Below are 27,956 nucleotides of genomic sequence, written 5' to 3'. Positions count from 1 at the left end.
GAACCCGGGTTGTATAACGCAAGGAAAAGCTTCTTTACTGGCAACCAGTAGCCACAGTGGTTGACTAGCTTCTAGCTCTCGACAGGAAAACGATACACAGAGCCCGCAAATTGCTGACGCCCCCATTTTTGAGGTCTCATGCGTAATGAGGTCGTGGCCTCAGCTCCGGCCCTGAAATAGCTTTGGGGTCTACGCTGGGCTGGCCCGGTTTCTGTCCCGTCCTTTCTCCTTAGCCAGAGCTGGCTGTGAAAACCCGGTCTCCATCCAGGCCTGTGGTGTCTACAGTGTCCTTCCTGTGTGTGGAAACGCGAGGCTGGCCCCATTCCCTGAAGTCTTTACCCAAGTTAGGAAGCTGCTCTGGTTCCTCGAGAAAGTGGGGCAGCTCTTGCCTGTCTCCTGGAGTTGGGCTGCGGCGTGGGGGGACCTGGCAGGCCTGAGGCGCTGTGCTCCCCAGGAGGGCCCGGGGGCCTTACCTATGTGGCAGTTGTACATCCAGATGCGGTGGCCGTCATAGCGGGTCCTGCACTTCATGACGTTATTGGTGTAGTCAGACTCTGCCACCTCGTAGTTGGGGTTGATGACGACCTGCGGGAGAGTCAGGTCGGAGGGGGTCCCGCCTCGGCCACCCTCCGTCCCAGGCCCAGCTGAGATGCTGAGACCAGGCCTGCCCCCAGAGCCGGGCTGACCTCACGAAAGGGAGCAAGCATGGCCGGTGCTGTGTTCCAAGAGCAGCTGGGTGGGCGCAGAGCTGGTCGGAGATGAGGTCGGGGAGGCAGAGGGGGGTGAGGCCTGGAGGAATGAGACCTCCGCGCACTCTGTCTCGGTGTAATTCACACACACACACACACACACAGGCACACACACACAATCGTACCCTCTCCTGGGTGCGCTGGGGGTTTGGTACAGAGGCAGGAGCTGGGGCCTGGGGAGGCCACGGAACGGCTGTTGAGGGCGCCAGAAGGGAGCCGGGGAGCAGGATGTGCTGGGAGGGGTGGGGGCAAGGCCCGGGCGCTGTGGGGAGTTGGAGGGGGGCTGCCCTGGGTGCTGGAGACGACACTGCTCCCGGCGGTGTGACATTGGACATGTCCCTTCCACTCTCCAGGCCTTGGTTTGCTCTAGGGGATCCCGAAGCCTTTCCTGCTCACCAGTGCAGGGCCTGGGCTCTGGGGGAGACTGGGCCCGCCTTGCACCCCTTTCCTCTGCATCATCCCAGGTAAGAGGGCATAGCCCAAAGGAGCAGGGGCAGGAAGACCATCATTCTGAGGGGGCTTCTGAGAGCGGACAGAAAAGGGAGATTTGGGGTGAGGAACCCAGAGGAGAAAGGGGAGGGAGGGGGAGGGGGAAGGGACAGAAGCTGGGCCTGGGGCTGTGGGCGAAGGTATGGAGGACACAAACGAGACTTTTCCCGAGGGCCCTGCCACATGTGGAAGGGCTGAGAGCCCAGGGAGACAAGGGGGGCAGAGCTGCCCTAGGTCAGTGTGATGGGGGAGGGGTAGCCTGCTAGTTAAGGCACATTCTGTAGGTTTGGGGCCCTCAGGACCTTTCCCTCCAGAAGGGCCTGGGCGTGACCCTTTAGTAGGCTGGTTGGGCCCTGCCAGAGCTGCTGTGGCAAACGGGCCAGTGGGGCCCCCAGCCCTGCATCCTGGCCAGTGCAGGCCATTCTGGGGGCCCTAGGCTACCACCGTGACTCTGTGTCTCTAGGTAAGGCAGGTCGATGTCCCACTCTGGGGTGACCTTACTTTTCTTTGATCTCTTTTCTACCCGACAACCTTAGCTGTCCCCTGCCCCAGCCCATGCATGGCTCATAGACCAGGACAGACAAACCCCCTGTACCAAGGCCCGGGCAGCCCCTTGCCCATGGACAGCCGTGCCCCGAGGGAGCCCACCCAGGTGTCCCTGCGGGGTGACCGTGTGGGCAGTAGGGGCTATCAGGGCCTGCTTGACCCACTTGGGTGCAGGGGTGGGGACTGAAAAGAATGGTCTCCACAATCCCATCAGACTCTCAGATGTATGGTTTCCAATCTCGTGAGGATCAGTGGGCAGTAGCTTTAGTTCCTTAGACAAAAGATCTGCTGTGGTTTACAACAGCGAAGATGTGGAAGCAACCTAAGTGTTCATCAACAGATGACTGGATAGAGATGCGATACATATATACACAATGGAATACTACTCTGCCAGAAAAAAGAATGAAATTTTGCAACTTTCAACAACATGGGTGGAGTTGGTGGGTATTATGCTTAGCGAAATAAGTCAGAGAAAGAAAAATACTGCATGTTATCACTTATACGTGGAATCTAAAAAAATGAAACAAACTAGTGAATGTAACAAAAAAGAAACAGACTCACAGATACAGACAGCAAGCTAGTGGTTACCAATAGGGAGAGGGAAAGGGAAAGATAGGGGTACAAACTACCATGTATGAAATAAATAAGCTACAAGGAAGGATACATTGTACAGCATGGGGAATCGAGCCAATATTTTCTAATAACTATAAATGGAGTATAAGCTAGAAAAATACTGAATCACTATGTTGGACACCTGAAACTAATATAATACGGTAAATCAACTATACCTCAATTTTTAAAAACTTGAAAAAAAAACCCACAAACAAACGAAAAATAAATAAATTGGCAGTGGCAGTGGCAGTGGCAACCTTGTGTTGAAAAAAAGTAAAAAGATCTGCTGTGGATCCAGGAACCTAGTAACGCAGTGAGCCCTGCCTCTGAGCCTCTGTGCACAGGCCCCTCCGGATGGGATGCCACCTCCTCCTCGGCCTGGCTTTCTCCCGCTGGTGCAGCATTACTGGTGCCTGAACTTGGGTCCACATGGGAATGGAGAGAACCGTTGACACAGGCCGGGGCTCTCACACATCTAAAGCTCCACGTCTATCACAAGGGACAGTCTTTTCCATGAACATGCCCCTAATGAGTTAATTTGCTACGTGTATAGTTTAGGAGTCGAGAACACAGAATATGGAGTCAATGTGACCTGGGTTGGCCTGGCTGTGAAATGCGGGTAATGGTAACACCCATCCCTGGGGGATTACATGAGACCATGGGTTCACAGGGCGTAGGCAGGTTCTGGCCCATCGCTGATCTTCAAGGAGCCGCAGTTATTAAATAGACATTGTCAGAATACACGATGCTACCCGTCCCCCAGGCAAAGGGATAGCAGACCTCAAACCTACACCACCACGCATGGAGTACGTGCCCAGAGACATGGATATTCAAGTTTTTAAATAAAGAGCTCTCTGCTCTTCGGTTGGTCCTCTCCAAGTCTGCGGTTCTGGGCTTGTGGGTGGAAAAGCGCTTGGCTGTCTGATTTTCAGTCTCTGAAATTGACCAGGGAAACTTTCAAAACCCCTCTGCGGTCACTTCCCTGCAGGTGTCGGTTCCTCCCAGGACTGTCTATAGGGTGGGGACCGTGACTGGGCCCTGCGCTGGCTGAACGCCCCCTCAGGAAAGCTTTCAGCACAGAATGACACATTTCTGGTCGCCCACCTGCCACCCAACCATCAAGCTTGAAAGCAAGACGGGTGGGGATGTGGGAAAAATGAGAAGGCGAAAGGAAGCCTCCACAGGCAGGAGTGCACCTGTGCACCAGAAGGGGAGACGGTGGGGATACAGTGCCCCTTGGCTCCTCCAGCAGTCAGGGCCCTGGCTGGAGCACGCAGCTATTTGCGGGAAGGTGGGAGGCCAAGCCCTCTTAGTTCCTCCTCAGGGCGGGCCTTCCCCCTGGACAGCGTATGTGGAAGTCCTGGGAAGTCTCCACACAATCAGTCACCGGAAAGGCTGTCTCTAGTCCCTAACAGCCTACCATTATAGATTCATTTCTTCACATTGAAAATTGCCCCCTCTGCAGATCCTCTTCTATGAGGCAAACGTTTCTGGGAGAGGCAAGTCACAAACACTTGGGAGTGAATGGCTCTTTGTGGGATTGCTTTTAGCCTTGACAGCACAGAGCAAGGCAGGGTGACGGCACTGGGAGAGATGGGGTGGAGGTGAAAGTATAGCTCCAAAGGACACAAGAGGTGTAGGTCGCCTTAGAGTCTGTGCACAAATTCCTGGCCTGAGGACCAAATCTGGCCTTCAGATGCATCTTGATTTGCAAGCACCAGGTGTTAACTGAATTGATGTCTCAGGAGGTCTGCAGTTCCCCAGGGGCCTGCATGTCTCACATACCTAGGTTATCTGGGTGACAGTGACAGCCTCCGGGTGTAGGACTCTGTGCACTTCAGGTGGCCTGGCCTCCATGCGTTTTCTGCCTGGGCACCATCAGAAGGAGGCTACCCACCCACTTGCTAAGGCAGAGACACCCACTCCCATCAGCGGGGGCCTGGAGCCCCTTCTCATGCCCCTCACCTGGAACAGGTAGTCTCCAGGGGGCACGTCGGTGATGTCAACCCACTGGCAGTCGATATCATGGCGGTACATGTCCCAGCAGCCCATGGTGATGCCCTGCTCGCCGAAGTTGGCACACTCATAACTCTTCTGAATGTCTGAAGGCAGGGGCAGAGGGAAGCCCAGTCACCACGCACCCACGACCCCTCTGCCGGAAGAGGCTTCCTCTGCCATCTGTGCCACCCTGCCCACAAAGGGCCCCGAGCAGCCCTGCTGGGTGCGTGACATCCCCAGACCCCACCCTCAGCATCTCTCCGTTCTCCCAAGCCGACAACCTTGGCTTCATCTGGGCTCGGCAGCCCATCCCTTCTGTGCTCTCCTTTTGATGGAATCCCTCCCTCTTTCCCTACCCACAACCCATTGCTCCCTCCTCCACGAAGCCTTCCCTGGCCACTCTGGCCCACCTTGGCCTTTCCAAGGAGTATCAGCCTAGGAATGAAGCGTGTGCTTATCTGGGTAAGTTTTTGGTGTTTATTGTTGAGCTTGATGCTGGGGTCACCTTGTCTCCCTCTGGGGAATCTGTACTTGGATGTGGACTCAGGTCTGGCTTGTTTCTCTGACCCTTCCTGGGTCGGTCCATTGTCTGGCATATGGTAGGTGCTCAAAACCCATCTGCTGTGTGATTTCCTGGCATGTCAGGGGCCACGTCAACCACTGACAATTCGCACCCATTTATCAAGAGGCTGCCTCGTCTGGGCGCTACTCTGAGCTCCGGCCATGCTGACAAGGGTCATCGAGTCTCCCCTGGGAGAGCCTGGTCGGGCCAGGATGGCAGGTGCGCGCACAGGTGGTCACGGTGCAGGTGTGGCAGCTGACTAGGGGTGTGAGCGCGGTGCTGCCTCTGCCTGGGGCAGTCGAGAGGGTCTGGGAACCTCCGAGTGAGGGTTTAACTTGAACCTGGAGGTAAGAACCAGTGTGGCGGGGGCACTTGTGTTGGGACCCAGGGAGAAGAGGCTGTGGCAGCCAGCGTGGGAGGGGACTGCGTGTCAGGTTCAAGGCTTTGGGCCTTACCCGGGAGGCCACGTGGACCCAGCCGTGCCCGTCAGCATAACTCTGGGGACCCAGGTGCCTCTATAGCCAGGCTTTGCCTACCCCCCAGCCCCAGGCTATAGTCATGGGATCCCCAGTGAGGACGGTCACGGGGAGAGTCAGCAGTGGCCGGGGTGACACAGAGACCTGCGCCAGGCCTGGGCTTCCAGCCGGGTGGGCGCACACGGGAGCACCTGAGTCCCTCCGGAGCTCCCCAGCACCACCTGCCCCGCCAGAGATACCTCCTTCACATTCCGTGTCCTCCAAGCAGAAGCTGGCCTTGTGGCCCTCTGCCACCTTGGTGCCATTGAGGTTCAGCAGGTCGTAGTGGGTGAACACCTCCATGCTGTGGTAGTGCCTGGGGGCGAGAGAGGGGGCCTGGATGTCAGTCTCTGGAGTGACGGCCGCCTGCCAGCGATGGCCCAGCTGGCGCTTTCCCACTGGGGACACCATGAGCAGAGCAGCGTGGTCCAAAGTGGTGGCCAGTGGGAGAGGAGTGGGCAGCGACAGGGCCTTAGGAACGGGGGGATGGAGCCAGTAACCGTGGTGCTTACGTGGGCTCCGGAGGGGCACAGCCCGCTCACCTCCCCAGGCCTCAGTTCTCCCATCACCTGAATGGGAATAATGATGCACATAATGCACAGGATGTTGTGGGGACGAGTAAGATAAACTGATGAGCAGAGGGCCCGGCGTCAATGATAAGCTCAGTACATTAGGACATTTTTAGTAAATGTGTGTAACATCTTCCTGGGTGCTAAAGTGGCTATCACAGCCCATGCCTACTTGACACATTTTCTGCAGACAAATGCAAGTCACTCTTCCATGTCTTTTGAAAACTTTTAAGGTGGGAGTGTGGTCGGGAGGGAGAGAGACCGCAGAGGGGGAGGAGGGGTGGGAAGGGCAGGCGCTGATGAGTGGGACCCACGCGTGTCCCGAACCAGGTGACGGAGGCAGAAGTCTGTGCTCCTGGCATGGAGTAAATAAAAAAGGAGGCGAAAAGAGGGCCCTTAGGCCCTGTGGGAGGGAGAGGATGGCAGGCACATCCTGAGGGCCCTGCAAAGGAGTAGAGGGGGAGAGAGCTTGTACACCCCCGTGGCTCTTCCCTCAGCTGAGTGTTTACCTAATGGTGTGCCATCCGGTCACTTGGGAGGAATTGAGAACAGATGCAGATTCTTGGAAAGGCCTGCGTTAGGTGCAGAATAAACAAGGGAAACACGACTGCCACGTGTTGCCGTGGGGCCTTCCTATAGCTCTTGGTGGCCAGGCCCGTCCTAAGCTGCTACACATGTATCACAAGCGGCTGCAACGCACTTATCTCTGTCATTACAGGGACATTTGGAAAATGGGGAAAAACTGAGGAACAAGGTACCAAGGCTTGGGGAACAGAATCACATGTTTCGTTGCCATGCGAGCTGAGTTCCCCCTGCAGGAAAGAGGGCATGATAGCATGACCCCCCTGTCAGGGGTTCTGTAAGGATGCAGTAGGAGAAATCAGAGAAATACCTAACGTGGGGCTTGGAACAGAGCAGCACTTAGTACCTGTCAACTCTCTGCTTACTGCTACTACTCCCAGGAGTGATGGAGTCGTGTTTTATTACTGCCACCACCACTACCATTGCTACGGTTATTCCCAGGCCCGGACAGCAGCTCCCCCGCCTCCCGGGCCTCAGGTGGTTGGCCTCAGGCTCCCTCCGCTGGATCAGGAGCAGAAGAGGGGAATTAAAAGGACAGGTTTTCAGAGAGGAAATCAGAGGCTCTTTTCCCTTCTTCCTGTGTTGGGCTTGTGCTAAAAAAAATGTCAGAAGTTCCTAAGTTGGGCTTTTCCCAGGTCACTCATGTTTCTGGGTAAAAGAATGCTGAGCCAGGGGCCCACAGGGAACAGTCACAAGGATGCATTCTGTGGCAGTTGAAGGGATGACTTTGAAAGAGTCTATTTTGGCTTCTTGAAGGAGCAAGATGAGACAGGAGGTCTGACTCATTGCCTAAAACATGTCTGCCTCTTTCAGAGCCGGGTTTATGTTGTCATGTTTACCGGCTGGAAAGACTGAAGAGGGATAGGTTTATGTTCCGTTGTCTAAACAAAATTCAGACAGAGTCCCCAGATGGACTCTTGTAAGGCTGACCTTCTCCCGCTCCCCCTGCTTCCTGCAGACTCGAGTTAAGAGTCTTTCTCAGTTTTTCCCCTGTGGATATCAGGAGGGAAGCAGCTGGTTGGAGCCTCCCAATGTTAGCTAGCTGAGGGCCGGGAGCCTCTGTGCTTTACCGCTGGGGCATACGTGGACATCAGCCCCGGGGCCACGTTTCCCTCTCAGCGGGTTGGCCGTGGAGCCCAGGGGCACCCACCTTCCACCACCCACACACGCATCCCAGGGGATATGGATCGTGGCTGCTGGGAAGGCCCCTGGTGATCAGGGGAAATTTCCTCTTTTCAGGCTGAGTGTCCTGAACTTTGGAAGTCTAAGAGGGGGCCTGATCCATGGGATAAAGATAGGGAAACTCCGATTCGCAAAGAAATTCCGGAAGTCTAAGGCGGGTACCTGACACTAGAGGGAGGTCACTGTAATCTGGATGAGAGGAAGGACAGTCTCCTACCGTGAGACTCCAGATCACAGTATTCTAGGACACGGTACTAGCCGAGGCAGGAGGTGCTGGGTGAACACGTGGATGACAGACAAAGCTAGTCCAGAGCAAGAAGGGAGGTTTGGGTATATTCTCTGTTACCCTAGGTCATCTCGGGCCCAGATAAAACTTTTGATCTAGCATCAGTGTGCGTTGTAGAGATGTTTCACTCTTTTTCGTTTCCCACACCAGCCACGAGTCCTCCGGTGCCTCCAGGATGGAGAGTCCTGGCCGGCACTCAGTCGTGGTTGGGAAAAGGCTCCCATCCCCATTTCAGAGAATTTGGGGGTGTGTTCCAGCCTCAGGAGGTGCGACCACAAAGGGCAGGGTCCCTCCTCCTTGCTCTTCCCTGCCCTCCTCATGTTCTAGGCAGCCCCTGGCTGGAACAAAGCCCCACGGATAGGATGAGGGCCTACAATTGGCTCACAGAGGCCGCACTGAATCTGTGGGGCTTTGACCTGATACGGGGGCTGCTCCGCACATGGTAGGGGCTGGGGCGGAATGAAGGAAAGTCCCCCCTTTGTACCCGGGCCATCCCTGACTGGAGGGCTGGCACCTGTGCTGGATGTAACCTCCCTGCCGCCCCAGCTCCCAGCTCTTCTCCCGGGCTTCCCCAAGGTGTGAGGGGCAGGGAGGCTGAGCCCTGGGACAGAGCAGGGGCTGAGAACCGGGAGAGGCCGGGTTGCTCTGTGCCCAGCCGTCAAAGCTGTGACATCACGTGCCAGGGGAGCAGGTGTGGTCCCACTCCCTGGGACACAAGAAGCAGGAGGGGGACCCCCATCAAGATCGTCAGCCAAGGGCCATGTACATGAGAGAGAATGGTGCAGGCCGTTTCCCTCTAGGGCTGGCTGGAGAGGAGACTCCTAAGGGGCCCGTTCTTCGTTTCATCTTAGGGCTTTCAAAGAACATACCTCTGTTCCTCATCATAGCATCAACTACACTGGGAGCTGTAGTTTCCCCCATACACACTGATCTGAGCCAGGGTTCTCAATTTTGGCTCCACAGATGGGCTTCAGTGTCTGTAAATCTGCTGAAATAGGACGTTAAATCTAGAAATAATTTTTTTGAGTGGAGGACGGGCCAGCTTTCATCACACTCCCAAAGGGACCCAGTGGAGATTCAGGCCAGGATTCCTGTTGAAAGGTCCTCCCACAGAGCCTGGAGAACGCCCCTGGAGCTCTGGAGGCCAGGGGTGGGGAGTTTCTTATACTCTCTGGGGTCTTATGGTCAGAGGTTCTCAGCCATGGTCCAGGAGGTCGAGGCCTGAAGGAACATATGCTTAGCCAGTATGTTCTTTCCCACCCATCCCTCCCAAACCATTGATTGCAACATCTATAAACAAAGAAAGAAAATAGAACACAGGAAAAGCTGGGGTAGGGGTGGGGAGGAGGGGGCCAGGGTCACTGGAACACCAGATCAGAAGAAACACTTCCATGATGTCGTCACGTGTATTCTTAGGAAAAAGACCATTCCTTCGAGGGCAAGCCTAGGTCACAGGGAGACTCCTACCGTGTGATGTCTGGGTGAAGTGCCACATGCAGGGCAGAGATGCAATTACCTTCTACTTGTAGGCCCACAGGGCACCACTTCCTCCATGTATTCTCCGAAGGAAATCAGGCACCCATATGTCATGGCTTTAATTTTACTCTCTGACTTCCTCCCTGCAGAAGACCTCCATGCTTCTATATAAAGACCAAAACTTCTTTGGCTAATTAGGGCTTTTAGGACATACGGATAGTAATTACAGTTGACCTTTGAACAATGGGGCACGGACCCCCGTGAAGCTGAAAATCCAAGTACTGCTATCGATGCCTCAGAAACAAAGGAGTTGATAAATGACTCACCCGAGGGCAGGAAGCGGAAACCGTTTGGGTAGATTTGGGACTCAAACTCTAATTCTTTTGATTCCACGTATTGTAATCTCTAATCAGACATAAACTTTTCCCCACACTGAGTTAATTTAAAAGCTGTATAGGACTTCCCTGGTGGCGCAGTGGTTAAGAACCTGCTTGCCAGCTCTGGGGACATGGGTTTGAGCCCGGTTCGGCAAGATCCCACATGTCGTGGAGCAACTAAGCCCATGCACCGCAACTACCGAGCCTGCGTTCTAGAGCCTGCAAGCCACAACTACTGAGCCCGCGTGCCACAACTACTGAAGCCCGCATGCCTAGAGCCCATGCTCTGCAATAAGAGAAGCCACCGCAGTGAGAAGCCTGCGCACCGCAACGAAGAGTAGCCCCTGCTCGCCGCAACTAGAGAAAGCCTGCGTGCAGCAATGAAGACCCAACGCAGCCAAAAATAAATAAATTAAATAAATTCTTTTAAAAAGCTGTAAAATGAAAATGCATATAGTGAGGTACAATATGTATTGAAAAAAATCCACGTATAAGTGGACCCGTGCAGTTCAAACCCATGTTGTTCAAGGGTCAAATATAAAGGAATATCAGCACCCCTGAGTTCTACCATACTCCTTTTATTTATTTATTTATTTGGCTGCACCTGGTCTTAGTTGCAGCGTGCGGGATCTTTAGTTGTGACATGCATGTGGGATCTTCCCCGACCAGGGATTGAACCCGGGCCCCCAGCATTGGGAGCACAGAGTCTTGGCCACTGGACCACCAGGGAAGTCCTCCACAGTCCTTTCTTTTGAAATGGGTTAAACAACTCTATCCCCAGACTTGAATGTGACTAGGCCGTAAGTTATGACATGAAAAAGCAGCACAACACAGATTTCTGATGAAGACTGGGCGGAGGTACCAGGAAGAAGGCACGCTTGGGAGTCAGAGAGGCCCCCAGTCGGGGTCCCTGCTCCACGACTTCACCTTGGGCTAGTCCCGTGAACGCAGAGCCGCTGTTTCCAGACTCAGGAAAACGAGGGTTCCCCGCTCTGGCACTTAGAAGGGGGTCAGTAAATGTTAGTTCATATGCCCCTAACTGTGATCATCACATTTTAGAGCTGGAAGGATGCCTGGTGGTCAGCCAGACTGGGGCCTCTCAGACTGCTGTGCACACAGTGTCCTGGTGACCTGTTAACACGCACATTCTGCTGTGAATCTGCCAAGGACCCTGGATTCAGCGCTAACTGCAGATGCTGCCAGCCCGTCGGCCCCTCTCTGAGAAGCAGGGACCTGGTGCAAAAGCTCCTGTGCGGATGGGATTCTGAGCATAGAGACCACACTCCCCGTGCCCAGGTCTGTGGCCCCTCACGGTGGGGGGTGGGGGGGGACTGCCGGGTTGAATGGCAGGGGTCTCCCTCCCTTCATTTGCAAAATTGTGCTCCCTCTACCTGCCCAGCTCAGGTCTGAGCAGGAAAATGAGAACCATCAGTGGCAGCCGGTTCAGGATTAGGGTAGGAATCAAGGCAAAGGGACAGAAAGAAGGGAGATGAACAGGGAGGCTTGTGTTGGCTCCAGCTAGGGCTGGCTCTGGGATTGCACTCTGTCCTTGTCCGTGATTTACACAGCACTGGGAACAGAGCCACAGACTGAGGGCTGGAAGGGGTATTAGCAGTCCTGGCTGATGTGGCCCAGCTGGTCTGACATCATGCAACTGGTTAGAGGCACAGCTGGGTCGAGAGACCAGGCCTCATGACTCCCGGGCCTTGAACTCTTGTCTCCACACCCACCGCCTTCGTAGAGATGTTTAAAACTTATACTGGTATTTAAAGTACATTCCTAAACGAACTCAGAATCCAACAACTGCAAAACCCCAAGCACCCTGCAGAGCACGAACTTGCTGTGGACACACTTGAAAACTGTCGACTGAAGGTCAATGGAAGGGCACTGGGTTCTCAAAACAAAGTTTGTCGACGTTGGAGCCAAGAAAGAGAATGGGCTCGGGGAAGAGAAGGTGGACCAGGGCCCCCTGGGAAGAGAGAATGGCGTCTGCAAATGTGGGAGGCCAGTGGGCCGTCCCTCCAGCTGGGGAGAACCCCGCCCCCGGGACCGTGTGGCCTCTCAGCTATCCCTAAGTGACCCTGCAATCCTGGACCCCATCTGGGTGCCTAGGGCTGGTGCAGCCTATGGCGCTGGCAGGGAGGGTTCACCTGTGGCAGTCATGCCAGATCCACGCGTGGCGGCCGTTCTTGGGTCGGAAGTCAGACTGGCCATTGTTGTGGATCTGGGAGGAGAAGCGCAAGAGCCGCCGGTAGCCCGTGGTGGGGTTGGTGTTGGCAGCCGAGGCCGCGAGGCAGTTCTCCTCCATGGCGCACTGAAGCATGAACATGGGTCGGTCCTCCAGGTAGGTGCTCTGCTGCACGATCTCTGCGTTGAGGACCAGGTCGGGGGCAGCTGGGAAGGCAGACACAGGATTCAGACAAGGCCAGAGACCCCTCACCCTTTCCCGAGTAGGTTCCTTCTGATTCCTGAGCTGGCACTAGCCTCCATCCCTGCCGAGCCTCACTGTCTAGAACCGGCTTGTGGTGTCCCCCCTCCAGGTCACCTTCCTTGTGGATCGCTGCCCCCAATTCCTCTCCCCCTTCTCTGAGAGTCCTCCTGGAGGCCTCTGCAGATCCCAGTGCATGTGCGCAAAATATTGACAGTTGTTCAACGTGGGTAATGGGTGCACGAGGCTTCGTTATATTATTTTCTCTCCTTTTGAGTGGCTTGAGATTTTCCATAATAAAAAGCATACAAAAACAATGAAATTGTGCTATGCAGAGAGAGAACACTCTTAATACCTTGGTCTTATTCTTCCGGGAATGATACAAATGTATTTTCCACCATGTGTAATATTGTACGTAGATTTATAGTCTGCTAATACTGTTTCCTTTAAAACATAACTTGACATATTCCTTTGTTAATAAATATCCATCACAACATCCATTTCATGGCTCCATAATATTTAATTCATAACCCTATCCCATACTTTTAGATACAAGGGTTGCCTGGAACCTTTCAGTTAAAGATGAAGCTGTGATAAACATCCTCTAGTAAATCTGTGTATGTAACTTTAATTATTTCTTTAGAATATATTTCTATAAATGAAACTGCTGGGGGGCAGGGTGCATACTTTCAAGGCTCTGATGTATATCAGGTTCTACCAGTTTCCACTCGCACTGTTGCTCTACATGAGAGTTCTCGCCCAGGTACCTCTTTTAAAACAAGCTGGGGACTTCCCTGGTGGCACAGTGGTTAAGAATCCACCTGCCAATGCAGGGGACACGGCTTTGATCCCTGGTCCGGGAACATCCCACACACCGCAGAGCAACTAAGCCCGTGTGCCACGACTACTGAGCCTGAGCTCTAGAGCCTGCGAGCCACAACTACTGAGCCCGTGCACCACAACTACTGAAGCCTGCGCGCCTAGAGCCTGTGCTCCGCAACAAGAGAAGCCACTGCAATGAGAAGCCCACGCACCGCAACGAACAGTAGCCCCCGCTCGCCGCAACTAGAGAAAGCCCGTGTGCAGCAACGAAGACCCAACGCAGCCAAAAATAAATAAATTAAATAAATAAATTTAAAAACAAAACAAAACAAGCCTGACTTACTCAATTAGTGCATTGCACATAGCAGGTGTTAAAAAAAAAATCACCAATGGCTATAATCTATGTTTGCTAAACAATTGTATTAGAAGGATTAGCTTCTTTACCAAAGGATTAACTGTAAATTTCCCTTTAAAAGTGAGACTGTATTGACCAAAGGATTAACTGTAAATTTCCCTTTAAAAGTGAGATTGCATTGAACATTTCTAGTGTACTTCAATTCACAAAAATGTTGTATGTGCATCATTTACAAGACCCATCCATCTTTTATTTCCTGACAGGTTGCTTGTAAATTTCTGAAGTGGGTGCCATCTGTGAGCTTTGCTTCGCTCAAGTTCACCAATGCCCGGAGCACTCCTTGCTTGTCTGCATCTCCTTCCCACGGTCCCCAGGCTGCACGTGGAGCCCAGTAGATTTTCAGTGATGGGGCCCCGCCGCCTCTAGAGAGCAAATCCACCTGCAGGGACTGGGTGTGGAACCGCAGGGGAGTGAAAGGGCACTCAAATGGGATGAGGGGTAGGGAGGCTCCCATCTGCTGAGAACGATTTCCTCTTGGAGAGCACAGACCGGGATGCAGCACTGCTGGCACTGAGCGTCCTGGGCACACCTTTTTTGAGGGTGCTGTGGTCTCTTATTCATTGTCTGTACACCAGTCAGTACTCACTGGACAGCCCCTCAGCTTCCCTCTGAGCTGGGCAGAGGGGTCTCCACCGGACCCTCCTCTTTCCGAGAGGAGGCCAGCCCTCCCTCCAGCTCAGGAGTCTTAAGGTAACACGGCCTGACTTAGCCGGTAGCTCGCCTTCAGCACCTGCCATGGAATGGGGCCTTGACCTCCCTAACATCCAAAACATCCCCCAGAATCTCATCCGAGGCACGCACTCATCCACCCGTCTATCAAGTATTACAATGAGCACCGCGCTAGCCTCTCTGGACAGTGCTAACAAGGAAGGTCCTATATTACGGCAGGAGAGACAGATAGAGCACATATTCATTACTTAATTATAATTGTGACCAGAGCTTGAGGGAGAAATATGCGGTGTTTTGGGAATTATAACAGGGGACCCAGTCTGGGGAGAGGGGTCAGGAAAGACTTCCTTGGAGGCAGTTGCATTTTAGTTGTTCCATGGAGGACGAGCAGAGGTTAGAGGGAACTGCTCTAAGATGCTAATCTCAGTGGCACATGCCGGGCCCCTGAGGCATGAAGGAGGACCAAGGCCTGCGTGTACTGAGGAGGGGTGGGCAGGGAAGGCGGCCTGATATGAGGCCGGACAACACGTGCCTGTGCAAGACCCTGCGTTCACTTAAGTCGGTGGGAAAGCTTGGACGGGATTGGAACATGAGGCAGCACAAGCGGGGCACCAGCACTGACCCTGGCTTCAGGGAAGGGAAGCAATGGGAGGTCCCAGGGAGGAGGCTCTGTGGTAACACGGTGTAGAGGATGGACGGTGGGATGGAAGAAGGTAAAGGGAGTTGAGAAGCTATGGAAAGGTAAAAATCCAGACGGCTTGACTCTGGGGGGTATGATGAGGAAGACAGAGTGATATCAGGGAGAACCTCCAGGTTTAGGATGTAATTGGTTGGATGAGAAAAAGTAATTACAAAGGGTTGCCTGAAGAATATACTTTCTCTTTCTGAATAAAGTATTAAGCCAGATCAGTGTTCCTGGCCCCAGTAAACTTTGCCCCCCTGCAGACTCTGACTGATACCTTCAGTCCAAGCTGAGGGGTTCTCTGAGCAATAGCCCCATGAAGGTCAAATTTTGTCTGCCGTGAGGGTATGACGGGCATTGTTGATCTCATAACTCTCAGTCCTCAAAATGAGAAGTTCCTTTTGATCTCAGTATCTAGAATAGTGGACTTCTCTTTGACTCATGGGTTTGTGTCTATTGCATACTGTGAATTATATTAATGACCAGGTTTCCCTCTTCCCTTTGGCTGCTAGGAAGCTCACTGTATGATTACAATAGTAAATGTATATGAGTCTATAGCAGTAAATGTATAGGACTGTATAGTACATATTTTTTATTAACCTCTCTTGGCTCCATTTTGAGCCACTACCTTTTTGCCAATACCTACTTTTTTTTTAATCTGCTTTAATCTTATGCTACCTTGAATTTTATTTAGGTTTACATTACCTTAATTTCCTTTTGGAAAAAATGATATATTATAAATATAAATAAATTATTAAGCTAAGAAAAGTCTCCTGATGAGGGTGAGACCACTTTGCTTGGATGCTCTCCCCTTGGAGGGCTGGTCATCTCGCTCTCTCCTCTCAGGCAGGATACGATAGCTTGTGATGTCTGCCCAGAGAAGCTCGCACTGGAGTTGAGAGTCCTGCCTTACAAGGGTTAGGAGATGCTGAGTGGGTCTAAAAGGGGTTGGTGGGAGAAGTGACTGAGTTCAAGTTTAATCTTCTCCCTAGTTCTCTGTGATGGTAAACAACAGTGCATCACTGTTTCTTAAGTGCTTGTGTGTATTTGTTGTCACATCTAATTTCCAGTTTCTAGGAAAAACAACAAAGGCTGTGGATTACAGCAGTTAACTAACTTTGCCAAGATCAGCTAATAGTGGCAGGCAGGGTCTGGTCTGGAGTTCTCTGGCCAGACTCCAGGCCTCTCCTACCTCCCAGGTTCACAAGGGAATCATATGATAAGGCAAGGACAGGGGGATCCAGAGAATAACACGCCTGCAGTGCTGTCAATGGGTCCTCTCAGCATGGAAGGGAACATACTGAGATGGTCATTCTGAATCCTGGCTGGGGTGGGGGAGGGGTGGGATGGGATTCCCTTCTATATTGTCAAGCTCTCTAGGATTCCCAGGGAGTCACCAGGAGGCTAAATCACCCCCAGGGTGTGAAAACAGACAGGAAATGATCTTTCTTTTTCTTTTTCTGTTTTTTTGGCCACACCGCACACAGCATGCGGGATCTTAGTTCCCCGACCAGGGATCGAACCCGTGCCCCTTGCATTGGGAGCATGGAGTCTTAACCACTGAACCGCCAGGGAAGTCCCAGGAAATGATGTATGGAGCAGGGCGGAAGGAAGGAAGCTGACACTCACCAAGCACTTAGCGTGTGCTTCACCTGTTAACCCAGAAGCATGCTCCCCAGAAGAACAAGTTCTTAGTCACTAAATTCGCCCTACGGCCACTTAAATAATCTACAGTGACCCGGCCTTTGAACCCAAGGCTCCCAGACTCCCAAGTCCTCCCTTCTGCCTTCCTCTCCACTGTCATCGGGCAAGATTCCAGGCTGCGGGTGCGGGTAGTTCCTCTTGCCCCCGACTCTTCCACTTAACACGAATCCATCTCTGCTTTCCTCTTTTGCTCGGCTCATAGCAGATGCCTCAGAGCCTTGCAAAGAATCATCAGTGAGACTCTGATCCCCTACTGGAGCCTGGCAGGGAGGGTGGGCTATGACACCCAGGAGCTCTCACTTTCTGAGCAGGCAACTCCAGCCCCGTGCTGCACCCCGCCCTCGGGGCAGGCCAAGTCCTCTCCGTCGTGGCGGCAGTGCGCCAGGGACAGCTCTGTTCCTGAGCACTTCACTCCGCTCATGACCACCTTGTTGGCGTTGATATTTCCGTGCCAATACCAGGTCTCCTGGATGAATCAACAACAGCAACAAAATGGGCAGTACGTCACCTAGAATCGTCATTTTCCCATAGTCTATCAAATTTCAGCCTCACAAAAGTCCCAAGCCTTTATGATCCCATTATTCAGATGGAGACAGCCAAGGCACAAAGAGTCACTTACCCAAGTCATGCAGTTTGTTGGTGGCAGTGCGAGTGAGACCCTCACGCTGGATTCTGCCCCTCCCCCTTCTGGAAAGCACAGCTAAGGGTGTGTTCAATGCTGTGTGTCGGGAATGGCAGCTAATACTGCCCACTCCCTCCCCGTGAGCCCAGGGCAGACATTACTAATCAATCACAGCACTCTCCTCTAAGCCTGACTGTGCTCTCGGAATCCTTCTCAACACAGTGCTCCAGGAATACACTGCCAATTGATCAGAACTGGCAGGAGAGAAGAAATCTATTCACATATGTCAATAGTTAGTTCCATGTTCATAAATCTCATTGGTTCTGTTTCTCTAAAGAACCTGACTACACACCCTGATCCTCTAGAGAGAAAACTGGGGCCTCGGGAAGGGATAGGGCTTGCAATCAGGGGCGGATTTGGGACTGATATCAGGGGCAGGCCCGTTCACAGCCTCAGCTGTGAGGCCCAGGTGTCTTAGGAACGAGCTGACGGGGAACAGAAATAGCCAAACAGCCACTCTGTTGTAATGAGCACTGTTTTTCGACTCTTCTTGAAGAACCAGAGAGCACCCTGGCTTGTCATAAGCAGTATTAGCAGAAACATTACATGGCCCTGCGAAGCCAGGCTCCCAGAGGGCCCCGGGTACCGGAGGCCTGCCCCTTCTGGATGCTGGGGGGGGGCGGGGAGCCACAGGGCAGTCCCTGCTCAGGACTCAGCACCTACCCTGGGCCCTGGGCGGCCCGCAGCCGGCAGTCAGGCTCAGCGAGGCTGCCTGAGTTCTCCCACGTCCGTTCCTAAGAAACCCCTTCCCCGAGCAGGCCACCTGGGCACAGGGGCTGAAGTCAGGGTTAGCAAAGCAAGATGGGGGAGCTTCAGACATTTTCTGGTTCTGGGAGAAGCTGAAGGAAAGCGTTTAGAGCCAGGATATTGAGGACCTGGGACTATTCATTCCACGTCATGGGGAGGCGTAGAAGGGTGGCTGCTTTGCCCCAGATCATTGGGCAGCCGGCTGGTAGGGCTCTGGTTGGGAATAGACCCGGAGCCTCCGGGCTCCCTCTCCTCCGGCTCCCAGCCTCTCTCTGACAATGTTCCCTCGTAGGATGGGGTCCAGAAAGCAATGACTTTTGAAGCCGAAGCGCTACTTGTCTTTCTTCTGACAGGGGCAGGAGCTTAACTGCCCTCAGCTGAGTCCCTCTCTTTAGGGAAGGGCCTGCGGGGAGGAGGGTGCAGCGGCTGTGAAGGGGCCCCGGACGAGGCTTGGGGATTTACCAGCCAACCAAGGAGAGGATGCGTGGATGTGGTCACCGTGGGGAAGCATGTTCTGGGTGAGCTAAGGCGTCTGGGGGGTTGGGCTGGGTGGGCTCCCCTGCCCCACAGGACTGAGTGGCTTCTGTCTGCAAGAGGCACATCAGGACGGCCCGGGAGGAGCCCTTGGCACAGTGCGAATCCCAGCGCGCAGAGCTGAGACCGTGAAACCAGCGTCCAGAGAGCACGTGACCCACCCAAGGACTCGGGGCTGTGGAGAGCGGCGTGGGAGCCAGGATGAGGCTCTTCCTCCGAGCCCATGGCTCTCTGTCTCCTGGGGTTCGTGGAAGATGGGGACTGACGAGAGATGGGCAGGATCAGACTGGATGGAGGGTTCAAGGCCCTCGGGGATTTCTCACCTGGAAGGCGTTGCTGGCAAACCCCAGGCCCAGCTGCCGGCAGACCACCATGGCCTCCACGATGCCCCAGTTCTCGCCGCACACTGTCCCCCACACGAGGGACCCGTTCCTCTCCACCAGCACCTCCACTCGGCCCTCGTAGGGGTTTCGGCCCCCGTTCAGGCGCAGCTGCGGAGAGAAAGGAAGGCAAGATCGCCACGAGGGGAAGGCAGGTTGACGCCCCGCCGTACTGCCCTCAGTCCCAGTTTCCCCAAGGCAGGGGGTCCTGCCTGCGACACAGATCCCGCAGCATCGCTGAGAGCCTACTGTGTGCCGCAGGCATCGTGCCCAGCGTGGTCTTCTGTATTCGGTCCCCCGCCCCCGCCCCACTGCAGGCATCCTGGGGCCCTAGAAGCCTGTGCAGCTGGGGAGGCCCACTCACCCCTCTGAGCAGCCAGCAGAGTCTGCTTCTGCTGCCCATGCGCCCACCAGGGGGGCTGCTCTTAGATCAGACACTTGGAAGGATGCAGCAAGAGGCCTTAAAATGGTAGAATCCCCTGACTCTTTCCTGGACCCTTTTCTCCTCGCCACACCTCCTGCCCCCAGGTTCCAGCTCCTGATCCCGTCTCCTCCCACAGCGTCCCCTGCTGTCCTCTCCCGCAGAACTCTCTTCTGAGACCCATACAGCCAACTGCCTGTCCCACCCGGCACCACGGAGACCCCAAATCTAACTTGTCCTCTTTTCTCTCTCCACCTAAAGCTGTGCTCTACCTCCCCCTCGTTCCCTATTTCAGCTAAAGCCACTACCATCTGTCCCAGGGGCAGCAAACCGTGTAGCGTGAAAGCAGGCATCACAATATGTAAATGATGGGGCACAGCTGTGTGTCCATAAACCCATATATACAAAAATAGGCAGAGGGATGGGTTTGGACTGCAAGCTGTAGTTTGCCGATCCCGAATCTATTCTGTTAGACAAGCCAGAAATCTGGGTGCAATCCTCAGCATCGTCTTCTCTCTCATCCCCCCACATCCCATCAAAATCTTCCTCCGTAGATTTTATCTCCCAAGTCTCTCTCCGACGCACCCTCCTCCCTCCAGCTCCATCCTTACCCTCTCGTCCCAGGCACCATCACCTCTTACCTGAACCAGCCCTCCTCACCTCCTGTTGCCTCTCCTCTTGCCTTCACTGACCCATTCTCCACGCAGAAGCCAGAGTCACATTTGAAAAACACCCAACCGCATTCCTCACCTAGAACAGGTCCATGGTTTCCCATTGCTCCACTACTCCCCTCCTCATCCTAATCACATGTCTCTCTCCTCCCTGTTCTCTGACCTCCAAGTGCATGGCCTTCTTTCAGTTTCCATGGCTACCTAACTTTCTTGACCATGTCACACAGTAAGTCTCATTTCACACTGAAGCCTATTATATACAGAGGCCCTTTTGCCTGGCTGGTCCCACTCATCTTTCCAATCCTATACCCAATGGCACTTCCCTGCGATGGGGGTCAGTGCCCACTTACACAGTCTATCACTCCCTCTACATCTCCTTCTTAGCATTCTTGACAATTATAATTAAGCTAATTCACAATTTAACATCTGTCTCCTCTGCTAGATTATAAGTGCCAAAGAGCAGAGCTGTATTTGTCTGGTTTACTGGATGATCAATAACTAAGACAGTGCCTCCCACATGTTAGGTATATGCCAAGACTATTTTTGGAATGAATGAATACACGATCAGTCTTACGGAATGAAAGCGTGGACCAACTTAAGTGAGCCCAAGCAGGGAGATCTGGAATTTGGGGAAGGGTTCTGAAACTGCAGCTTTAATCCAGATACCTTACCCTGCTTTCCTTTATGCTTCTCACAATTCATTCCTTTGAGATAAGGCATAACACTTCCAGGAATCCTCAGCTGTTTGTTTGCCAGTCCTTAGCAATGGCACGACCCCTAAGTCACAGGTCTTAATTCTTATGGACTTAGGGGCTGGGAGGGTCACTGAGGTCAGCCGACAAACAGACAAGCCGAGGGCAGACATGATGCTCGATCTACCTGCCACGGTTGTTGAGCGGATGCATAAATGAGGTAGTTCATGTAAAGTGTTCAAACAGGGCCTGGCACCAAGTGAGTGCCGAGAACTATCAGACATCCTCACAGCAATGATCATCGTTAGGGTGGGAGTCCCAGCAGAAAGCAAACCTCTCTTCAGAGGAGCTAGAAGAGGTCAGAGCAGGCAGGAAGAGGGCTGGCCTTCGGGAGGCTGACATTTGTCTTCCTGGGTGTCTCTGGGCTGAAGGAAACCCCGATGAAGCTGGACACTGGACACTGGATATGCATTGTACATCAGCCATGACTAACATATCTTTGGATCTATGTAAAAACACAAATAGATAAGATGGGCAGAGCCATCAAGAAAGTCCTAGAAGGGCCTGAACCTCAGCAGGAGGCGAGTCACCCAGCTCCAACATGCAGGGGAAGGCCAGCAGCCCTTGGGCAGGGTGCGCCTTCAACGCATCTGGGATGTCTCTAGAGGTAACTTCAAGCCATCCCCTCTGCTTATTTGAGACCTAATAAAGGCCTGTATTTTACCATATACTTCCTTTATGTGCTTACTGAACTCTGCCGGTAATGCTGGCACCTCCCGAGAGATGAAATGAATTGTGCATAATTCACAGGATCCATTCATTCATCCGGTATTTATTGAGCTTTTACTATATGACAGGCCCAATGCTCAGTGCTGGGAAATTCACAGGCAGACTTTCAGAGCACTTAACGTGTCTCAGGCCCTGCGCAAGCCCTTTATGGACATTCGTTCCTCACAGCACCCCTAGGAGGCAGCAGTACCATGTCATCCAAATTTCACAGATGAGAAAGTAGAGTCTCAGATACAGTAAGTGTCTCTTAACTACCATGCTAGACCACCTCCAAACCATGCACGTAAGCCCCCTTCTCCAGGGATGCTTTTGTCCCAAAGCAGGGACCACCAAGCCAGAACTGAGGACCGACTCACACTCAGGTTAGAGGATGGAGCACTCCTGCTGGGAGGTTGGGGGCCTGGAGCCTGGGCTTATGTTCTGAGGCTTTTCCTGTCCACTGGGGTCAGACTGAGCCCTAAGGTTTAGGATACTCACTAAGGCACCTAATTTTGTGCCTTGTGAAAACCAACTCCGGTCACCTCTGAGCGGCTACAGCCTTGGCAAGGAGCGGTCTGCCAGCCCCCCACGCATGTCCCCTCTCCCGACCCGCCTGGACCCCTGAGTCTCCAGCCTTCTGGCCCGAGGACACTCTGTGTCCTGGATAGACAGACAGTGGGGACGTGATGGCGACCGCAGGCCTCTCCTCTAGGCCTCGGGCTGAGCCCTCTAACAGCTTGTATCCTGATTTAGGAGCCTGGAGCCTCCCTTCTCTTTGGGAGGTCCAAGTCCTTTCCCCTTCCCCTCGGTGTGGTTTCTAGAATCTCACCGCAGAGCCTGGTGGAGCTGCAGGCCGGCACAGGGGCGCACCCTGGGGAGGTGGAGGCCGTGAGTGAGGACCCTTCCCGTGGGCCAGGTTGGCACTGAAGTTTGGAATGCCAGTGGGCGGTGATGATTAAAAGCAGAATGGCGATCGATTCAAGATGGCAGAGTAGAAGGACGTGCTCTCACTCCCTCTTCTGAGAGCACCGGAATCACAACTAACTGCTGAACAATCATCGACAGGAAGACGCTGTATCTCACCAAAAAAGATACCCCACATCCAAAGACAAAGGAGAAGCCCCATTGAGATGGTAGGAGGGGCGCAATCACAATAAAATCAAATCCCATAACTGCTGGATGGGTGACCACAAACTTGCGAACAATTATACCACAGAAGTCCACCCACTGGAGTTAAGGTTCTGAGCCCCACATCAGGCTTCCCAACCCGGGGGTCCGGTAACGGGAGGAGGAATTCTTAGGGATTCAGACTTCAAAGTCTAGCGGGACTTGATTGCAGGACTTTGACAGGACTGGGGGAAACAGAGACTTCACTCTTGGAGGGCACACACAAAGTAGTGTGCGCATCGGGACCCAGGGAAAGGAGCGGTGACCCCATAGGAGACTGAACCAGACCTAACTGCTAGAGTTAGAGGGTCTCCTGCAGAGGCAGGGGGGTGGCTGTGTCTCACTCTGAGGACAAGGACACTGGCAGCAGAAGTTCTGGGAAGTACTCCTTGGTGTAAGCCCTCCCAGAGTCCACCATTAGCCCCACCAAAGAGCTGTGTAGGCTCCAGTGTTGGGTCGCCTCAGGCCAAACAACAAACAGGGAGGGAACCCAGCCCCACGCATTAGCAGACAAGCAGATTAAAGTTTTACTGAGCTCTTCCCACCAGAGCAACAGTCAGCTCTACCCACCGCCAGTCCCTCCCATCAGCAAACTTGCACAAGCCTCTTAGATAGCCTCATCCACCAGAGGGCAGACAGCAGAAGCAAGAAGAACTACAATCCTGCAGACTGTGGAACAAAAACCACAACCACAGAAAGACAGACAAGATGAAAAGGCAGAGGGCTATGTACCAAATGAAGGAACAAGATAAAACCCCAGAAAAACAACTAAATGAAGCAGAGACAGGAAACCTTACAGAAAAAGAATTCAGAATAATGGTAGTGAAGATGATCCAGGACCTTGGAAAAAGCATGGAGGCAAAGATCGAGAAGATGCAAGAAATGTTTAACAAAGACCTAGAAGAATTAAAAAAACAAACACCTAGAAGAATTAAAGAACAAACAGAGATGAACAATACAATAACTGAAATGAAAAATACACTAGAAGGAATCAACAGCAGAATAACTGAGGCAGAAGAACGGATAAGTGACCTGGAGACAGAATGGTGGAATTCACTGCCGCGGAACAGAATAAAAAAAAAAAAGAATGAAAAGAAATGAAGACAGCCTAAGAGACCTCTGGGACAACATTAAACGCAACAACATTCACATTATAGGGGTCCCTTAAGGAGAAGAGAGAGAGAAAGGACGTGAGAAAATATTTGAAGAGATGATAGTCGAAAACTTCCCTAACATGGGAAAGGAAATAGCCACCCAAGTCCAGGAAGCGCAGAGAGTCCCATACAGAATAAACCCAAGGAGAAACACGCCGAGACACATAGTAATCAAATTGGCAAAAATTAAAGACAAAGAAAAATTATTGAAAGCAACAAGGGAAAAACAACAAATAACATACAAGGTAACTCCCTTAAGGTTAACAGCTGATTTCTCAGCAGAAACTCTACAAGCCAGAAGGGAGTGGCATGATATATTTAAAGTGATGAAAGGGAAGAACCTACAACCAAGATTACTCTACCCCACAAGGATCTCATTTAGATTCCACGGAGAAATCAAAAGCTTTACAGACAAGCAAAAGCTAAGAGAATTCAGCACCACCAAACGAGCTCTTCAACAAATGCAAAAGGAACTTCACCAAGTGGGAAACACAAGAGAACAAAAGGAGCGACAAAAACAAACCCATAACAATTAAGAAAACGGTAATAGGAACATACATATCGATAATTACCTTAAACGTGAATGGATTCAATGCTCCAACCAAAAGACACAGGCTCACTCAATGGATACAAAAACAAGACCCATCTATATGCTATCTACAAGAGACCCACTTCAGACCTAGGGGCACATAGTGTCTGAAAGTGAGGGGATGGAAAAAGATATTCCATGCAAATGGAAATCAAAAGAAAGCTGGAGTAGCAATACTCATATCAGATAAAATAGACTTTAAAATAAAGAATGTTACAAGAGACAAGGAAGGACACTACATAATGATCAAGGGATCAATCCAAGAAGAAGATATAACAATTATAAATATATATGCACCCAACATCGGAGCACCACAATACATAAGGCAAGTGCTAACAGCCATAAAAGGGGAAATCGACAGTAACACAATAATAGTGGGGGACTGTAACACCTCACTTACACCAATGGACAGATCATCCAGACAGAAAATTAATAAGAAAAAACAAGCTTTAAATGACACAATAGACCAGACAGATGTAATTGATATTTATAGGACATTCCATCCAAAAACAGCAGATTACACTTTCTTCTCAAGTGCGAATGGAACATTCTCCAGGATAGATCACATCTTGGGTCACAAATCAAGCCTCAGTAAATTTAAGAAAATTGAAATCATATCAAGCATCTTCTCTGACCACAATGCTATGAGATTAGAAATGAATTATAGGGAAAAATACGTAAAAAACATAAACACATGGAGGCTAAACAATACGTTACTAAATAACCAAGAGATCACTGAAGAAATCAAAGAGGAAATCAAAAAATACCTAGAGGGGCCTTCCCTGGTGGCGCAGTGGTTGGGAGTCTGCCTGCTAGTGCAGGGGACACGGGTTCGGGCCCTGGTCTGGGAAGATCCCACGTGCCGTGGAGTGGCTGGGCCCGTGAGCCACAATTGCTGAGCCTGCGCGTCTGGAGCCTGTGCTCCGCAATAAGAGAGGCCGCGATAGTGAGAGCCCCACGCACCGCGATGAGGAGTGGCCCCCGCTTGCCATGGCTAGAGAGAGCCCTCGCACGGAAACGAAGACCCAACACAGCCATAAATAAATAAATAAACAGAGCAGCCCTAAACTGTGGGGTGCCTGTGTCTTAAAAAAAAAAAACAAAAAAACCTAGAGACAAATGACAATGAAAACACGATGATCCAAAACCTATGGGATGCAGCAAAAGCAGTTCTAAGGGGAAGTTTACAGCAATACAAGCCTATCTCAAGAAACAAGAAAAATCTCAAATAAACAATCTAACCTTACACCTAAAGGAACTAGAGAAAGAAGAACAAACAAAACCCAAAGTTAGTAGAGGAAAAGTAATCATAAATATCAGAGCAGAAATAAATGAAATAAAAACAAAGAAAACAATAGCAAAGATCAATAAAACTAAAAGCTGGTTCTTTGAGAAGGTAAACAAAATTGATAAACCATTAGCCAGACTCATCAAGAAAAAGAGGGAGAGGACTCAAATCAATAAAATTAGAAATGAAAAAGGAGAAGTTAAAACAGACACTGCAGAAATACAAAGCATCCTAAGAGACTGCTACAAGCAACTCTATGCCAATAAAATCGACATCCTGGAAGAAACAGCAAATTCTTAGAAAGGTATAACCTTCCAAGACTGAACCAGGAAGAAACAGAAAATATGAACTGACCAATCACAAGTAATGAAATTGAAGCTGTGATTAAAAATCTTCCAGCAAACAAAACTCCAGGATCGGATGGCTTCACAGGTGAATTCTATCAAACGTTTAGAGAAGAGCTAACACCCATCCTTCTCAAATGCTTCCAAAAAATTGCAGAGGAAGGAAAACTCCCACACTCACTGTATGAGGCCACCATCACCCTGATACCAAAACCAGACAAAGATACTACAAAAAAAGAAAATTACAGACCAGTATCACTGATTAACAAAGATGCAAAAATCCTCACCAAAATACTAGCAAACAGGATCCAACAACACATTAAAAGGATCATACACCATGATCAAGTGGGATTTATCCCAGGGATGCAAGGATTCTTCAATATATGCAAATCAATCAATGTGATATACCATATTAACAAATGGAAGAATAAAACCCATATGATCATCTCAGTAGATGCAGAAAAAGCTTTTGACAAAATTCAACACCCATTTATGATAAAAACTCTCCAGAAAGTGGGCATAGAGGGAACCTACCTCAACATAATAAAGGCCATATATGACAAACCCACAGCAAACACCATTCTCAGTGGTGAAAAACTGGAAGCATTTCCTCGAAGCTCAGGAACCAGACAAGGATATCCATTCTAGCCACTATTATTCAACATAGTTTTGGAAGTCCTAGCCATGGCAATCAGAGAAGGAAAGAAATAAAAGGAATACAATTTGGAAAAGAAGAAGTAGAACTGTCACTGTGTGCAGATGACATGATACTATGTACAGAGAATCCTAAAGATGCCACCAGAAAACTACTAGAGCTAATCAATGAATTTGGTAAAGTTGCAGGATACAAAATTAATGCACAGAAATCTCTTGCATTCCTATACACTAATGATGAAAAATCTGAAAGAGAAATTAAGGAAACACTCCCACACTGCAACAAAAAGAATAAAATACCTAGGAATAAACCTACCTAGGGAGACAAAAGACTTGTATGCAGAAAACTATAAGACACTGATGAAAGAAATTAAAGATGATATAAACAGATGGAGAGATATACCATGTTCCTGGATTGGAAGAATCAATATTGTGAAAATGACTATACTATCCAAAGCAATCTACACATTCAATGCAATCCTTATCAAATTACCAATGACATTTTTTACAGAACTAGAACAAAAAATCTTGAAATTTGTATGGAGACACAAAAGACCCCAAATAGCCAAAGCAGCCTTGAGGGAAAAAAACGGAGCTGGAGGAATCAGACTCCCTGACTTCAGACTATACTACAAAACTACAGTAATCAAGACAATATGGTACTGGCACAAAAACAGAAATATAGATCAATGGAACAGGATAGAAAGCCCAGAGATAAACCCACACACCTATGGTCAACTAATCTATGACAAAGGAGGCAAGGATATACAATGGAGAAAAGACAGTCTCTTCAATAAGTGGTGCTGGGAAAACTGGACAGCTACATGTAAAAGAATGAAATTAGAACACTCCTTAACACCATACACAGAAATAAACTCAAAATGGATTAGAGACCTAAATGTAAGACTGGACACTATAAAACTCTTAGAGGAAAACATAGGAAGAACATTCTTTGACATAAATCACAGTAAGATCTTTTTTGATCCACCTCCTAGAGTAATGGAAGTAAAAACAAAAATAAACAAATGGGACCTAATGAAACTTAAAAGCTTTTGAAAAGCAAAGGAAACCGTAAAGAAGGCGAAAAGACAACCCTCAGAATGGGAGAAAATATTTGCAAACAAATCAACGGACAAAGGATTAATCTCCAAAATACATAAACAGCTCATGCAGCTCAATATTAAAAAACCAAACAACCCAAT

At 50.9% G+C, this 27,956-nt stretch overlaps 1 protein-coding gene across 1 annotated transcript in view; it reads right to left on the bottom strand.

The window, feature by feature from the left end:
* The window catches only part of LOXL2 (lysyl oxidase like 2), a 104,575-nt gene that overhangs the window by 1,216 nt on the left and 75,403 nt on the right, over positions 1-27,956 (bottom strand). Inside the window, exons 8-13 of the mRNA XM_059926872.1 lie at positions 18,950-19,117; positions 16,964-17,129; positions 12,094-12,337; positions 5,672-5,787; positions 4,362-4,498; positions 474-585 (exon numbers count right to left, since the gene is read on the bottom strand). Of these exons, the coding sequence (XP_059782855.1) occupies positions 474-585; positions 4,362-4,498; positions 5,672-5,787; positions 12,094-12,337; positions 16,964-17,129; positions 18,950-19,117 (943 nt within the window). The remainder of the gene's footprint in view (positions 1-473; positions 586-4,361; positions 4,499-5,671; positions 5,788-12,093; positions 12,338-16,963; positions 17,130-18,949; positions 19,118-27,956) is intronic.

The sequence above is a fragment of the Balaenoptera ricei genome, chromosome 6 (genome assembly GCF_028023285.1).
Source record: "Balaenoptera ricei isolate mBalRic1 chromosome 6, mBalRic1.hap2, whole genome shotgun sequence".
Lineage (NCBI taxonomy): Eukaryota > Metazoa > Chordata > Mammalia > Artiodactyla > Balaenopteridae > Balaenoptera > Balaenoptera ricei.
Note: the sequence above shows the minus strand (reverse complement) of the source record. Positions and strands in the feature narration are given on the sequence as shown.